Source organism: Camelus dromedarius, chromosome 20, assembly GCF_036321535.1.
Source record: "Camelus dromedarius isolate mCamDro1 chromosome 20, mCamDro1.pat, whole genome shotgun sequence".
Lineage (NCBI taxonomy): Eukaryota > Metazoa > Chordata > Mammalia > Artiodactyla > Camelidae > Camelus > Camelus dromedarius.
Window position 1 is genome coordinate 27309862 of NC_087455.1, and position 14980 is coordinate 27324841.

The window sequence follows — 14980 nt, forward strand, 5'->3', positions numbered from 1 at the left end:
GTTTATATTAATACTTTAATTAGATGAAATGATTCATTTTCTAAGTGTGTGTTACCAAAATTGATTCAAGAAGAATTAGAAAACTTATTAATGCAATGGCTGTTAAAGAAATTAAATCAACAGTCAAAATAAGATTCTACATCCAGAGAGTTTTACAGGCAAGTTTTACCAAATGAATAGAGAAGGAATTTCTTTAACCTGATAAAAGGTATCTGTTAAAAAAAAATTAAAAACCAAACTTAACATTGAAGTTAATTTTAGCACTAAGGACCAAGACAGGGGAACGAACATGCTTTCACTGCTTGGACTTGAACCTTCAGTCAATGCAGCACTCCAATAAGTAGTGATTAGTGGTATAATAAATGAAAAGAGATGAAACTCTTTTTACCAGTATTACATTTATCTATGTAGAAAATCCAAACAAATTTAAAGACCACAGATATGAAAATTTAAACAATTGTATGAAAGTAGTATGTATAGCTTTGCAATAATAAATTTTACTTTCAAGATAAAATGATAATTTCTAAGAGCATTTAAATTATCAACACTGACTTAATGAAAGTTTAGGAAAAGCTGCTTAAACCAAAAAACATGAAGACATTGAAGATCTCTACCTAAATCATCTGTACTCTGAAGAAGCACAAGCACAGGTTTGTAAACCATATCTTTGTTACATGAACTATTATGAAGCATAAAAAAAGAAAAACCAGAAACACCGTTGCCACTTATAAATATATTTTCAACATCCTAAGTGAAATATTAGCAGACCAAATCCCCAATAGTACATACACAATTAGATGTTTATTAACTCTTTTTTTTCTGGACCAGGTCCCTCATTTCATGAATCTTAAACATTTTAGTTGATTAAATGTATATTTTTATACTTTATGGAAGTAGGTTGCTTCCATTTTTGGCTATTATAAGTAATGCTGCCAGTGAAAACTGGGGTACATAAAACTTTTTTCAACTAGTGTTTTTGTTTTCTTTGGGTAAATACCTGGAAGTAAAATTGCTGGATCATAGGGTAGTTCTGTTTTTAATTTTTTGAGGAACCTCCGTACTGTTTCTTTGTGACTACACCAATTTACATTCCCACCAACAGTGTACAAGGGGTCCCTTTTCTCCATATCCTTCCCTAATTGGCAGTGAATCTTTAGAAATAGAATATTTTGCTTTGCCAAAGTTACAGGGTATAAGGTACTTTTTCATACACAGTCAGTGGAATTGAGTTGGTATAAACATTTTTCTCAGTGTCACTATCAAATTTAAAGTGGAATTGTGTCTTTTGACCTAGCAATTCTACTTCTCAAAAAATTTGTCCTAGAGAAACACTTACTTATGTATACAGGATTCTTTACATGGAGAGAACATGAATACGGATTCTTTAAAGCATTGTTCATAACAGTGAAAAAACTGGACGCAATCAGATTGTCTGTCATCCTTTGTTATAGTTACTCAGAATATTTAAAGAGGAAATATCCTGGTATAAAAATCCTTGGATAATTAACTTTATTATCGTTTGGTTTAAGGCAGAGGTAAATAATCTCACTTTTAGGGGAGAAATGTTACTGATAAATGATATTTTGGGTTTTTTTGTTTTTTTTTTTATAGCAGTGGCTAATTTTGTATGTATAGCCAAACAGTATCTTGTAGTTCGGCTATAAATGGTTTATGTAGAAATGTATTCTCAAACTCAGGGACTTTTCTCTGAAGAAGTTTTTTGTTCGTTCATTTTTAACCTTTTTTGCTCAGGTTTGTGCTATTTGCTCTCCTGAAAAAGTAAGCTGTAAACTTTTCATTAAGTAAACAGAGCCAGTCTAATCTAAGAGAAGACAGTGACAGTGTGTGTTCTTCAGTTTATTGGATTATGGAAAGATGTTTCTGGTTCAAGCCAAGAACAGTTTAGGGTGTTATAAATTAGAAGTTGTCCTTCCTAAACACAGACAGGGAGAAGCGGGAAGAAAAAAGGTGCAACTATCGTCTGTTTTATAGCATTATTTTGTAGTCTGGTGTTACTTACGAAGTATTGTTCTGGAACCTGGGAAAGAGGTATAAATATTAGGAGCCTAGAAGCAGTAATATTGGCTGATGATATAGTTATATGCAGGGAAGACCCAGGAAAATCAGTGAATGTGTGGAAGCTTATAATCAAGTCCTCACTCACTTTGTATTATGAATTATTTTTCCAAAATTCCCCTTTCAATAGCCTTTTCTGACTTTTTATTTGTAGTTTTCAGGATTTTGATATTCAAGGGTCCAGAAGATGCAGTTTGGACTGGTTGACGATAGAAACATACAAGAATATTGAAAGTTACAGAGCCTGTGGGTCCACAGTCCCACCACCGTATATTTCTTCACAAGACCACGTCTGGATCAGGTTCCACTCCGATGACAGCGTCTCTAGAAAGGGTTTCAGACTGGCGTATTTCTCAGGTGTGTTTTTAAATAAGAAGAAAGCTGTGGAACAAGATTCCATAGTATTAACTGCTCAGTCACTTTAAGACGAGTCTTCTAAACAATATCCATTTAATTGTGACCAAATCCTAAAAACACATCTGAGATTGATGAATTAGAGGCCCAGTGTTCAGGTGCCCTAGAGCTGGATCTCAAAAAGGAGTTTCGTATAATCCTAGGAAAATGATTAATTTTAAAAACTAAAGTCAATCTTCTTTTTTTAAGAACATTTTAAATACATGTATTTGAAAAGCAACTTTTTTCCCTCAAGTGCTTATCCAGATCCTGAAAGTTACTTCAGAATGTATTTTTGTATATGTGCATTAGCATTGTCTTGGCACCTTCAAAGAAAAGACATAATCGATTTATCCTTCATAGTTTGTAGCATCAGAAGTCATCTTTTGCTGTTCTTAAACTTTATCCCAAAAAGTGACAAATATGAACAATTCAGAGCATTAGAGTCAGGTCCATTTTTGGTGAAAATCATTTTACATTTTCTGAAATTACATGGTCTCCTTTAGCAAATATATGCTGCTTTCTCCCTTTTTTTTTAATTAAAAACAGTTTTTGTAATATTTATTTAGGTTCTGAAGCACATTTTCTGTTACTTATTACCAGTAAATATTAATGGAAAGGTAAGTATTGGCCATCATTGTCAGTTTGGACCGTCGGACTCTTTAATGTTTGATTTTCTTCCCCTACCTCTTTATTGTTATGTATTTAGGATAGAACATGAAGATAATTAGAATTCTATAAACATTTCAGTTCTCTCTCCTTCCCACTAGTATTTTGATGAGTAAATTTATACCTTCAGCTTAGATTCATAAATTATTTTGCAGTTGTATCAAAATAATAGAAATTATAAAATGGAAGTACCATGTTGTGGTTACACGAAACATATAAATAGTGTAAACTTAGCCTTAGGATAATCTTAGCAAAAATTTGAGCCTAAATAATGGGCTTACAAAATACGCTATGACATACATAGCAAAATACTGTGTATATGTATATCTATAAATAACCGGAAGAATATTTAAAATGTATTTGAAAAAGTGATTATTGTGGATAAATTTTTCTTCACTTCAAAATGTTTATACAATAGGTTATTTGAAATTCTTAGGCAATATATCATAGTGGCTCATATTTCTTACATCATTTTAGTAAATATTCTGCAATAAAATGGCTTCTGCAAAGAACTGAATTGGCCCTTTCTCTTTAGATCAGCTGCAGAGATCTTCATGGAACAAATCATAAATGTTTAATAAATCGAATTGTTGAGTAATCAGTGAGCCAGTATTTGCCATTAGAACTTAACTTATTTTTTGATTAAGCCCAACAATTCCTTGGGCTTAATCAATACTTATTATAAAAATACCACTTGCTGTTATATATCTTTTTAAAAGTATGTTTTTTTCTCCTTACCTCCGCATCTCCCTCTTCCCGATGTCCTCCCAGGGAAATCTGAGGAACCAAACTGTGCTTGTGACCAGTTTCGTTGTGGTAATGGGAAGTGTATACCAGCAGCCTGGAAATGCAACAACATGGATGAATGTGGAGACAGTTCTGATGAAGAGGTCTGTGCCAAAGAAGCTAATCCTCCAACATCTGCTTCTTTCCAGCCCTGTGCTTACAACCAGTTCCAGTGTCTGTCTCGGTTTACCAAAGTTTACACTTGCCTCCCCGAATCTTTAAAATGTGATGGGAACATTGACTGCCTCGACCTTGGAGATGAGATAGACTGTGATGTGCCAACTTGTGGGCAGTGGTTAAAATATTTTTACGGTACTTTTAATTCTCCCAATTATCCAGACTTTTATCCTCCTGGAAGCAACTGCACCTGGTTAATAGACACTGGTGATCATCGTAAAGTCATCTTGCGCTTCACTGACTTTAAACTTGATGGTACTGGTTACGGTGATTATGTTAAAATATATGATGGATTAGAGGAGAATCCACACAAGCTTTTGCGTGTGTTAACTGCTTTTGATTCTCACGCGCCTCTCACGGTTGTGTCTTCTTCTGGACAGATAAGGGTACATTTCTGTGCCGATAAGGTCAATGCTGCAAGGGGATTTAATGCTACTTACCAAGTAGACGGCTTCTGTCTGCCGTGGGAAATACCCTGTGGGGGGAACTGGGGGTGTTACACAGAGCAGCAGCGTTGTGATGGATATTGGCATTGCCCAAATGGAAGGGATGAAGTCAACTGTACCATGTGCCAAAAGGAAGAGTTTCCATGTTCCCGAAACGGTGTCTGTTACCCTCGTTCTGATCGCTGCAACTACCAGAATCATTGCCCAAATGGCTCCGATGAAAAAAACTGCTTTTTTTGCCAGCCAGGAAACTTCCATTGTAAAAACAACCGTTGTGTGTTTGAAAGCTGGGTGTGTGACTCTCAGGACGATTGCGGTGATGGCAGCGATGAGGAGAATTGCCCGGTGATTGTGCCCACCCGAGTCATAACTGCAGCCGTCATAGGGAGCCTGATCTGTGGCCTGTTACTGGTCATTGCGTTGGGATGTACCTGTAAGCTTTATTCTCTGAGGATGTTTGAACGAAGGTCAGTATTAAGACAAGACTACAGTGCTTATGCTGTCCACTATAAAAGCATGGCCCAAATATTTGCACCACATATTTTAATGTGATTAGCAATGTATTTTTGTTATATTATTGTAGAAAGAGGTGCATAATGTTTATGATTTATAAAATTACTGTGGAAAGCTTATGACTCAAAAGGCTAATAAATAAATAAATACATAAGAGTTATGAGGTGAGAAAAGCCAATCTGTATCATGATGTTCCTGTTTTTCAGATTAATCTGTTTTACAGGAGTTTTGCAGGCTGTAATTCTCCATTGTAGCTATTTAACCTGGATTTTTATAAATATTAATTCAACAATTCCAGATATTTGAGAACCTACTATGTTCAAAGCAGTATACAAGTGAATAGAGAAATGAGTAAGGAGTTACCTTCCGAGCAGTTTACAGTTAGAAGGGAGGAAGGAACTAACGGGTAGAATTAGATGACAAAAAATATAAATGTTGTAAGAGCTATAAAACAAAGTGATATTAAAGTCAAAAATCTCACTTAAGTTAAGAAATAGTTCAGAGTTAAAGGGTAGCCTTCAGGGAGAGTTGTCCTCCATGTGCTAGACAACAGGCTGGTCCTGGGAGAAGTGGTGGCAGGGAGGTCTTCATAGAAGGCTCTTGTGGGTACCATGATCCAGGAGAGTTATAAATAATAGGTACAACAAAGAACGTCACGTCAACTATAACACAGCTAAGCATAGATGCACAGTATCTCAATAACCATGCTGCATCATTTCCTTGTGTAAGTATCAATGGCCAGAAAATTTTTTACTGCATTGCAACATGAAGACGAGAGGTCTTGAGTTTAAGAATGAGTTATTCCAGAAAGAATTGTGGTAATTCATTCCACTCTTCTCCTTATCTGAAAAATAAATGTGTTGGACTTGATGAATAAAGTGTCTTTTAAGAGTTTTCAAAACTTTCACCTAACATCTCAAGCCCCCTATATTCTTAGAGGTTTAAAGATTTAGTACCTTTACCTTTTACAGGGATGTCTGATTTATTAAAACTTAGTGATACAGGCCCCTAGTGTGAAACCCCATGAGGATAGACTGTCTGCTTCATTTTTGTGTTCTCAGTGTAGGGTCGTGTAGATATTCTGCCAATGTTGGCTGACTAAGCTTTCCAATTGATCAAACATATTAAAATTCAGATTGTTTTAATTACTGATAATTTAAAAATTATTGTTTTGGCTTGTCTTTTTTTTTTTTTTAACCCTTTTAATCCCTGTTTCCTCGCAAAGATCATTTGAAACACAGTTGTCAAGAGTGGAAGCAGAATTGTTGAGAAGAGAAGCTCCTCCCTCTTATGGACAATTGATTGCTCAGGGTTTAATTCCACCAGTTGAAGATTTTCCCGTTTGTTCACCTAATCAAGTATGTTACAATTTATGATTTCTATGTCAATACCTCTTAAAATAAAATCTGTACTTGCATGTAATGGTAAAGGTCCTTGACTGTGTCAGAATTTCTGCAGTCAAGTCAAGAATTAAATATTTGGAGGACTTGAAATTATACAGTTGACTCCTGAACAACGTGGGGATTGGGGCACCAACCCTCCATGCAGGTGAGAATCCACATGTAACTCGGCCCTCTCTCTGTGTCCAGGCTCTATGTCCACAAATTCAACCACAGATCATGTAGTACTGTCTATTAAGTTTACTGTTGAGAAAAATCCACGTGTAAGTGGACCCAGGCAGTTCAAGCCCATGTTGTTCAAGGATCAACTCTTAATTGTTTCATTGTATTTTAACAAATACTACAAAATTCAAATACTTTTCATTCTTTACTTCTGATTTCATTATGTGATTCTTAAGCATTTTACTGCTTAGGATAATTTAGTGCATTAAAATTCAAAAGTAAAGTTTGACAACTTATTTTCTACGTGAACTTAATATTTAGAAGATTGAAGAATGAATACCAAAGTTGATATGCCTAGTAATAGATTAGTAACATGCTAGATTAAAATGAAAGTAGTTGAAATGAAGTTAACATTTCCACCTGACTTGAGAGAAAACTTCACAGCTGGATTTTACAGTGCTTAAAAATTCGTATCATTTTCTTTAAATAATAATTCATTCTTTACTAAGGTTTCTGAATTCTTTAAATTTTTGTTAGTGATTTCTTTTTAAATTTCTTTTTCAATGCTTAAAATTGTAGCAGGGCTCATAAGGTCATAAAGGTTTATACATTTAAAATATAAAATTCATCCAGAAACATTTCTAAAATTTGTCTCCAGTATTAGAATTAAGAGAAATTGATAAATATTGTTTTCCCAGTGATTTAATTCTGTTCAAAATGGAAGACCATTTCCTTTTTGGTTAATGAGATTTCTGATTACAGTCTGTCACCTTATTTGTGACAAGGTCTTAGAAAATCTTTGTGAGAATCTGTAGTTTTAAAACATTTCTCTGGATGTTATTTGCTAGGTAAATAATTCAGAAGTTCCACTGGTTGGAATTTTGTGTGCAACATAGGAAAAACCTGCCTTGTGGTGTCTATATATTGTTAGTCCTGCCACTGGGAAGGTTTCTTTTTAGGCAGGAATTCAGAGGATGGTTAATTCCACCCACCCACTCTCCCACCTATCACCCACCACCCCTGAACCCTAAGGCTACCTTCTAGAGTTTAGCCAACTGTGAAGTTAGAGGGAGCACAATCCACTCTAAAGAGCCCTCGCTTCTAACACCAGTTACATTTCTAACATCAGTTACACTTCTAACACCAGTTATAAGTTCAGGGGCTCCTAAAACCATCCTCAGGTTTGGTAATTCACTAGAAGGACTAGAACTCATTGAAGGCTATTATACTCATAGTATAAGAAGGTATAACTTTTATTGCTGGGAAAGGACCCAGATTAAATCAGCCAAAGGAAGAGACATGTAAGACAGAGTTCAGGAGGGTATCAAACACCACCCTTCCAACGTTGCTCTCTCAACACAGATGTGTGACAGTATGCATGGAACATTGCCAGCTAGGGAAGCTCACTCAGACTCAGTGTCCGAGGTTTTATTGGAGCTCCATCACACGGGCATGATTAACTGCACATCACGGTCTCTGGCTCCTCCAGAGACTGACTGATACTGCTGACTCAAAGCCCCCACGCTACTTCATACTGTTGGTGTGGCTCAGAGCCTCCGCCTAAAACACAGTGTTACTGTCTGGCTGGTCCAGGGCTCCATGCAGCAACACTTCTATCAGAGATGACCTTCCAAGGTCTGAGATCTCATCCCAGAAGTAAAGGGCACAGATCAGACCTCACTTTGGGTAAGGTTTCATTCTTCACTACCTACTATAGCGTTTCTCTAGGGTCATAATTTGCCCCTGTGAGGGAATTCTGTTTCAACAGTTTTAAAATAAAATACGTTTGCAGGTGGTAAACTACATTTTATTCATTTAATGAGATTATATTCTCATTATATTGAAACTTTTGGAAATAAATTATCAAAATTTCCATAGCAGTTTTTAAAAAGAAAAATAACCTTCTGAATTACCATTTCATTCAAAATAGAAATCCTTTCTGAGGAATGCTTTCTTCTGCTTCATAAACTGAAGAAGTATATAGAAGTATTCCTAGAACAATCATAAGATCCCCTTGTAGACACTAATGTTAAACTGGCAATCATTTAATTAAACAGACTTTGAAATGAGTAGAGAGCTTCGCCTCACTGTGACAGACTGCACTGTTAAAGTTGGCTTTAAAGTGTGCAGGAGGCATTCTTGATCTTGATGGGTGACTGGCTGCATAAAGGGGAGGATATCTAGAGAGCCTTCTGTTCACTGCTGAATGTAATGACAGTGCTCACACAAAGCCTGAGAACTTGAATGCCAAATGAAGAGGACCAAGTCTATGGCGAAGTTCATAGAGGTGTGAACTTTTTTTTTTGTTTGTTGTTTTTATTCTCAAGTGGTAGAAAATCTTACTCATTTGTATAGTAAATTTATGTGTGCTGATATTCAGATTTCTTATTGACAGTCTGTTCTTTACTAAGGCTAGACTATGAAATATTCTGGTGATAGTAGCTTATTAGCTTTTGTGAATTATATTCTAGGGATTGTGTTCAAAGGTCTATATGGAAATCAAGAATAAATGCAATACCAGTCACAAAGAGAGATGGGGAACGTATGCTATCACATCTTACTCTTTTCCCTTCTTTTTTTCTTCTGTGAGGGGGAAAGGCAAGAGTCATTCATTTTGGCCGAGGGAAACTGTATCATGTAAAAGGGAGTATATCAACTCATCATTATTTCTTAGGAATACTGTATTTTAAATACTAAATGCCAGATTGATGAAAGCTCTGTTTGTTCTAAGTTTGATTACTACTTTTTATAACCACTAGATGGCGCTTAAAGACTTTTTATAAATGCTGTAGTTTTTTTTATAAAAAAAAACAAAACTGAAAGTCAATCATCTAGAAGAGAGAGTAGATTTTTCTTTCAGTTGGACAATGTAGTCACCTCCTATATGTACTAATTAAAAATTACCATTTTTTTCAAAGAATAAGGATATAATTTATGTTTAACATTAAGCTGATAGAAAATAAGGCTTAACCTTTAAGACTGAGAAGGAACCCAGATGTCTCAGATACCGTTGTATAGTGCTGTAAACAAATTAATTTCTTTGGCTTTTTGTTTCCTGTGCTGCATTACAAATATTCCTTTATTTATGACAATATAAATCAGTCCTCAGTATCTACTGATTCAATAAGTCCTTGAGAACCAACTGTGAAATACAACTTTCACATGTTTTAGAATGTTTTAACCTTATAAATCAAGTCTAACTTGTTGTATATTTAAAAAACAAACAAACAGATAAAAGGCCTAGTTTTCACACTCCTTTAGGTCATTTAGTGAATTATGGTAGAGATTCTTCTATCTTCCTAGCTAAAGAAGTATCAAATAATTTTATTTTCCAGCTTCCATACACTTCTAGGATTAGATTACTCTGTGAGGTTTTGAAACAAAATAACTGTTATAATTGACATCAAGTATCATTTTAAAGTTGCATATATGAAATGAAGCATCAAGGAAATCTTAAACACAGTGAATAATGATTCAAGTTACAGGTTAGATTCTGGAGTAGGGTGAACCTGTATCAATGAGAGAATTTAATTCATCCTCCATAGACCCTGATACTCAGTAATAGAATTTTTAGCCACAACGCATTCTTAATAGAAGGGTATTTTCCATCTTAATATCTCAATTGTTAGCTGTCTTAAGATTTTTTTTTCTTTCTTTTCTTTTTTTCTTTTTTTGCAGGCTTCTGTTTTGGAAAACCTGAGGCTTGCTGTACGATCTCAGCTTGGATTTACTTCAATCAGGCTTCCTATGGCAGGAAGATCCAGCAATATCTGGAATCGTATTTTTAATTTTGCAAGATCACGCCATTCAGGGTCATTGGCTCTGGTCTCAGCAGATGGAGATGAGGTTGTCCCTAGTCAGAGTACCAGCAGAGAACCTGAAAGAAGTCATACTCACAGAAGTTTGTTTTCCGTAGAGTCTGACGACACAGACACAGAAAATGAGAGAAGAGATACGGCAGGAGCATCTGGTGGGGTTGCAGCTCCTTTGCCCCAAAAAGTCCCTCCCACAACAGCTGTAGAAGCAACAGTGGGAGCAAGTGGAAGCTCCTCAACTCAGAGTACCCGAGGTGGTCACACAGATCCTGGACGGGATGTGACAAGTGTGGATCCACCAAGTGTGAGTCCAGCACGTCACCAGCTCACAAGCGCGCTCAGTCGTGTGACTCAGGGGCTGCGCTGGGTACGTTTCACACTAGGGCGGTCAAGCTCCGTAAGTCAGAACCAGAGCCCTTTGAGACAGCTTGATACTGGGGTAAATGGAAGAGAAGAAGACGATGATGTCGAAATGCTAATTCCAGTTTCTGAAGGAGCGCCAGACTTTGATGTGAATGACTGCTCCAGACCCCTTCTCGATCTTGCCTCCGATCAAGGGCAGGGGTTCAGACAGCCTTATAGCACGACAAACCCTGCAGTGAGGGCAAGTAATCGCGATGGCCCCTGTGAGCGCTGTGGTATTGTCCACACTGCCCGGATACCGGACACCTGCATGGAACCAACGCTGAAAAATGAAACGAGTGATGACGAAGCTTTGTTACTCTGTTAGGTACGGGTCCCACCAGGGAGACTGGATTCAAGTCGGAGCAATATCCATTCATTCTTTTGTTAACTTTACAGTTAAACTAGTTTTAATTTAAAAAGAAAAAAGATGCAGGGTGACTTCTTATTATCGTATATTAGCCTGCATGGTTAAATTAAACAACTGTAACTCTATGAACTTTAGAGTTTACCGTTTTAGCAGCTAAAAATGTATTATGTATACATGTTGTTCAGTAATGTTCTTCCATTTGTTTCTAATTGTTTTCATCCTGGTACTGTAGTTCACAGTAGAGATATGGCTGCTCAAACTCATTTGACTGTCAGTTTATCTATCCTATGTTAAAATGTTTCTTTGTACAAAATAATACCTTCTTTTAATTAAACCCTTTATGCTTTTGCCAATACATCTTGTAACTTAAAATACTAGATGTTAAGGTTGTTAATATAAAAAGAAAAAAGCCCTTATACTCACCTGTTTTTATTTATATAACATGTCTAAATAGTGTTGGATTTCATCATGATACGAGCTTGTCAAAGGAAAAACCTTGTCTAAAATTTTTTCTTCTATGTTTAACATGCAGTGATGTGAAATTTAGTTAGACTTAGATAAATTAATGGCAAAAACAAAACTTTTATAGATTTTCTAATGTTGACTTTAATACTCAAATATGGTACAAACCAAATGGTAAAAATCCCAAGTCATTTCTTTTTTCATCTCTATTTAAGGACAGAATTAAGCAAATGAAGATGTTCTACTATGCATTAAATCTTGAACTTTATACGATATGTACAAAAATTGTACAAGATATGTTCCAGCTGGTAGTATCTTTCCCTGATACAGGGTTATGCTTGTATTGGACCCTAGGGATTTGCACTAAAATCATATCAAGGTCTCAGATGAGTTTAGTGCACAAGCACTATCACTTTAAATACTATTATTTGCTATCATAATGACTATATATTTCCATAGCTTTTTGGGGGGTGAGGGTGGCATTTTTATTACAACTTGAAGTTGCTTTGCTGGGTTCATATTTATTTGTTGTATTTAAAGATCGCATTATTGTAAGTAAGTGACTTTTTTCAATAAATTTTATTCACAGGGAGGATCATGCTACATGTTGAAAAGCAAATTAAATCATTCATATCACCTCCCTTTTTTAAGTAAAGTGAATTGCAAAACCCCACATATTTTTTTATTATCAGTTCCCATTTATTTATTCTTTAGCTGTCTGTTTGAATAGCTTAATGATTGAGTATGAAAAATGTATTTGTGTGTGATTATTGCTATTTATTAAATTTTAAATACTTTGCTGAATGTCATTTTAAAGCATGTTTGAGGTCTTGTGTATTTGTCGTGTTATGCTGTCAGGAAGAACTGACTGAAATGTTTTAATATGTATCAGAAATTAAAATGACTTTTTTTTTTTGTATTGCCTTGAGGTACTTTTTAAATCCAAGTTGTTCTTTATTTTGTTCATTTGTTGTAAATACAAATTCAGGCCATGAAATATGCAATATGTCTAGAAGAGAAACCAAAGGGGGGATATTCTTTCTTACCTCCCTTATCGTAAAGTAGTAGCTTATACCAGTTCTTAAGGGTAAAAATCCTTAAGGACCTGAGGATTATTTTGCCTTTGAAAAAACTGTCTCTTAGTTGATGTATCTTACAAGATGCAGTAACTCAACCAGTTCTCTCTTTATATTATTTTCAGATACATTTTAGACCCCTATACATTTTACTGGCAGAATTTGGGTTACTAAATTAACCTTGTTTAGGTCCAATAATATTCCATCATGTATAGGTTTTTTGTTTTTGTTTCCTGGGGTGTGTTTTAATTTCTTTGTTTAATTAACTTTATTTAAACTTTTTGTTTAATTAATTGATTCAAACAGTAAAAAATAACTCCCTCTCCTACCCCTGACATTGGTCTTTTAGTTCCCTTTCAAAAGGCGACAGATACCAATACCATATTCTTGTATATTCCCCAGAAGCACCATATAGATACATAAGTGTATCCATATGTATAAATGCTCTGTGTTGTAATACAAATTGTAACATACTATGCATACTGTTCTGCACTTTTTTTCCCTTGAAAAAAAGTGTATCTACTACTGTTTAAATGTTTAAAGTTGAGTATTAACTGTTACTTCATTTTTGACATTTTAAAAATTGATATATCCTGAATTTAAGGCTCCACTTTTTTCCCCTGGGTAACTAATTACTGCAAAGTTGTCTATTAAATAATCTATCCTTTCATCACTATTGGAGATGGCCCTTTTATCAGATTTTCATATTATGTGGATATGTTTCCAGACTCTCATTCCATTGTCTTCAGTTGACCTGCCTTTCTTTTTTAGTATGTGTCTTACACAGTCTTAATAACTGTAATTTTTAAATGCTCAAAAATTCTTGCTTATTTTTCCATTTGAACTTTAGAATCAACTCATTATGTGCCACAAAACAAATCCATAGTACTTTTTTTTTTTGACAGTTTTACTTTTATAGATTAACTTAGGGAAATGTGACATCATTACCATGTTAACAGAGCTTCTGTCTTAATCATGGTGCCCTTTCTGAAAATGGTTCTCATTTGTTAAAGTCTGTTTTTGTTGTTTCCTTCAGATATGCTTCACATTTTACTTTACAGAGATCTTGTACATGTTTCAAGAGTTCTAAGAAATTTTATTATTTTTGTTACCATTATTAAGGAAGTCCTTTTTGTTTATAATTTAGTCTGATTTTACTATACTGTTCCTATATATAGGAAAGCTAATGATTTTTTTGTTAATTTTCTACCCAGCTACCAGACTCATATTTTCTTATAGTTTACAATAGTATTTCAGTTAATTCTTTTGTGTTTTCCAGTTTTACAGTCATGTCTTCCAATTTGCATACCTCTTTATGTCTAAGTTGCATTGTTTAGTACTGCTAAAAATAATGTTAAAATATATTGGCTATAATGAACTGGGTTGATATATATACATTAAATCATGTTAAAGAGTATCCATTGATCCCTATTTTAAAAAGAATTAGTCAAGAATGCATGTTGAATTTTATCACATGCCTTTTCATTTTCTATGGAGATGATCATATGATTTTTCTCCTTTGATCTTTTAATATGATGAATTTTATTAATATATTTTGTAATTTTGAACCATCTTTGCATTCCTGAAATAAACTCTACTTGACCATATGTATTATTCTTTTAATATATTTCCAGATTGTTTCATATGTTATTTAGTATATTTGCATCTGTATTCATTAGTCTGATTAGTCCAGTGGAGGGGGGGTCGCTATCTTTAAGAAGTTTTGTTATTAATTTTATGCTGGTAAATTTGGAAACATTTTTTTCCTTTTCCTGTGCTCTGGAACAGTTTACAAAAGCATTGGAATTTTCTCTTCCTTAAAATTTCAGTGAAGCTACCTGGGTCTGGTGGATGTTTGGTAAACAGCTCTTTTGGTGTCTGCCGTAGTTTTTATGTCTTAGCTGGGATCATCATCCATTTTGTCCAAGTTTTTAAGTTTATTTGCCTAGAGTTGAGCAGAGTTACCCTTCCTCTTTTGTGCCTGTGGCTCTTTCCACCTTAATGTGTATTATGCTTCCTCCCTAATTTTTTTAATTAAGATAACTAATAGTTGATTTATTTTTGTTGGTTTTTGTTTGTTTCCCCCTAATGGTATGCTTTGAATGTCTCTTCTATAATTCTTCTGTTTTCCAATTAATTTTTCTTTAATAAATTTCCTACTTTTTGCTTTCCTTACTTTATTTTGTTGTTTTTCCCCCTACCTCCTTGAGTTAGCATTTAATTCATTCATTTT

General features: G+C 34.7%; 1 protein-coding gene across 2 annotated transcripts in view; it reads left to right on the plus strand.

Moving 5' to 3' along the window:
• Positions 1 to 14354, plus strand: part of LRP12 (LDL receptor related protein 12) — a 72695-nt gene extending 58341 nt beyond the window's left edge. For both annotated transcript variants that reach the window (XM_010981860.3, XM_031439476.2), the window contains 4 exons: positions 2231 to 2433; positions 3910 to 5014; positions 6286 to 6418; positions 10301 to 14354. In XM_010981860.3, coding sequence (XP_010980162.1) covers positions 2231 to 2433; positions 3910 to 5014; positions 6286 to 6418; positions 10301 to 11167 — 2308 coding nt within the window. In that variant the 3' untranslated portion in view covers positions 11168 to 14354. The remainder of the gene's footprint in view (positions 1 to 2230; positions 2434 to 3909; positions 5015 to 6285; positions 6419 to 10300) is intronic.
• Positions 14355 to 14980: the final 626 nt, after the last annotated feature.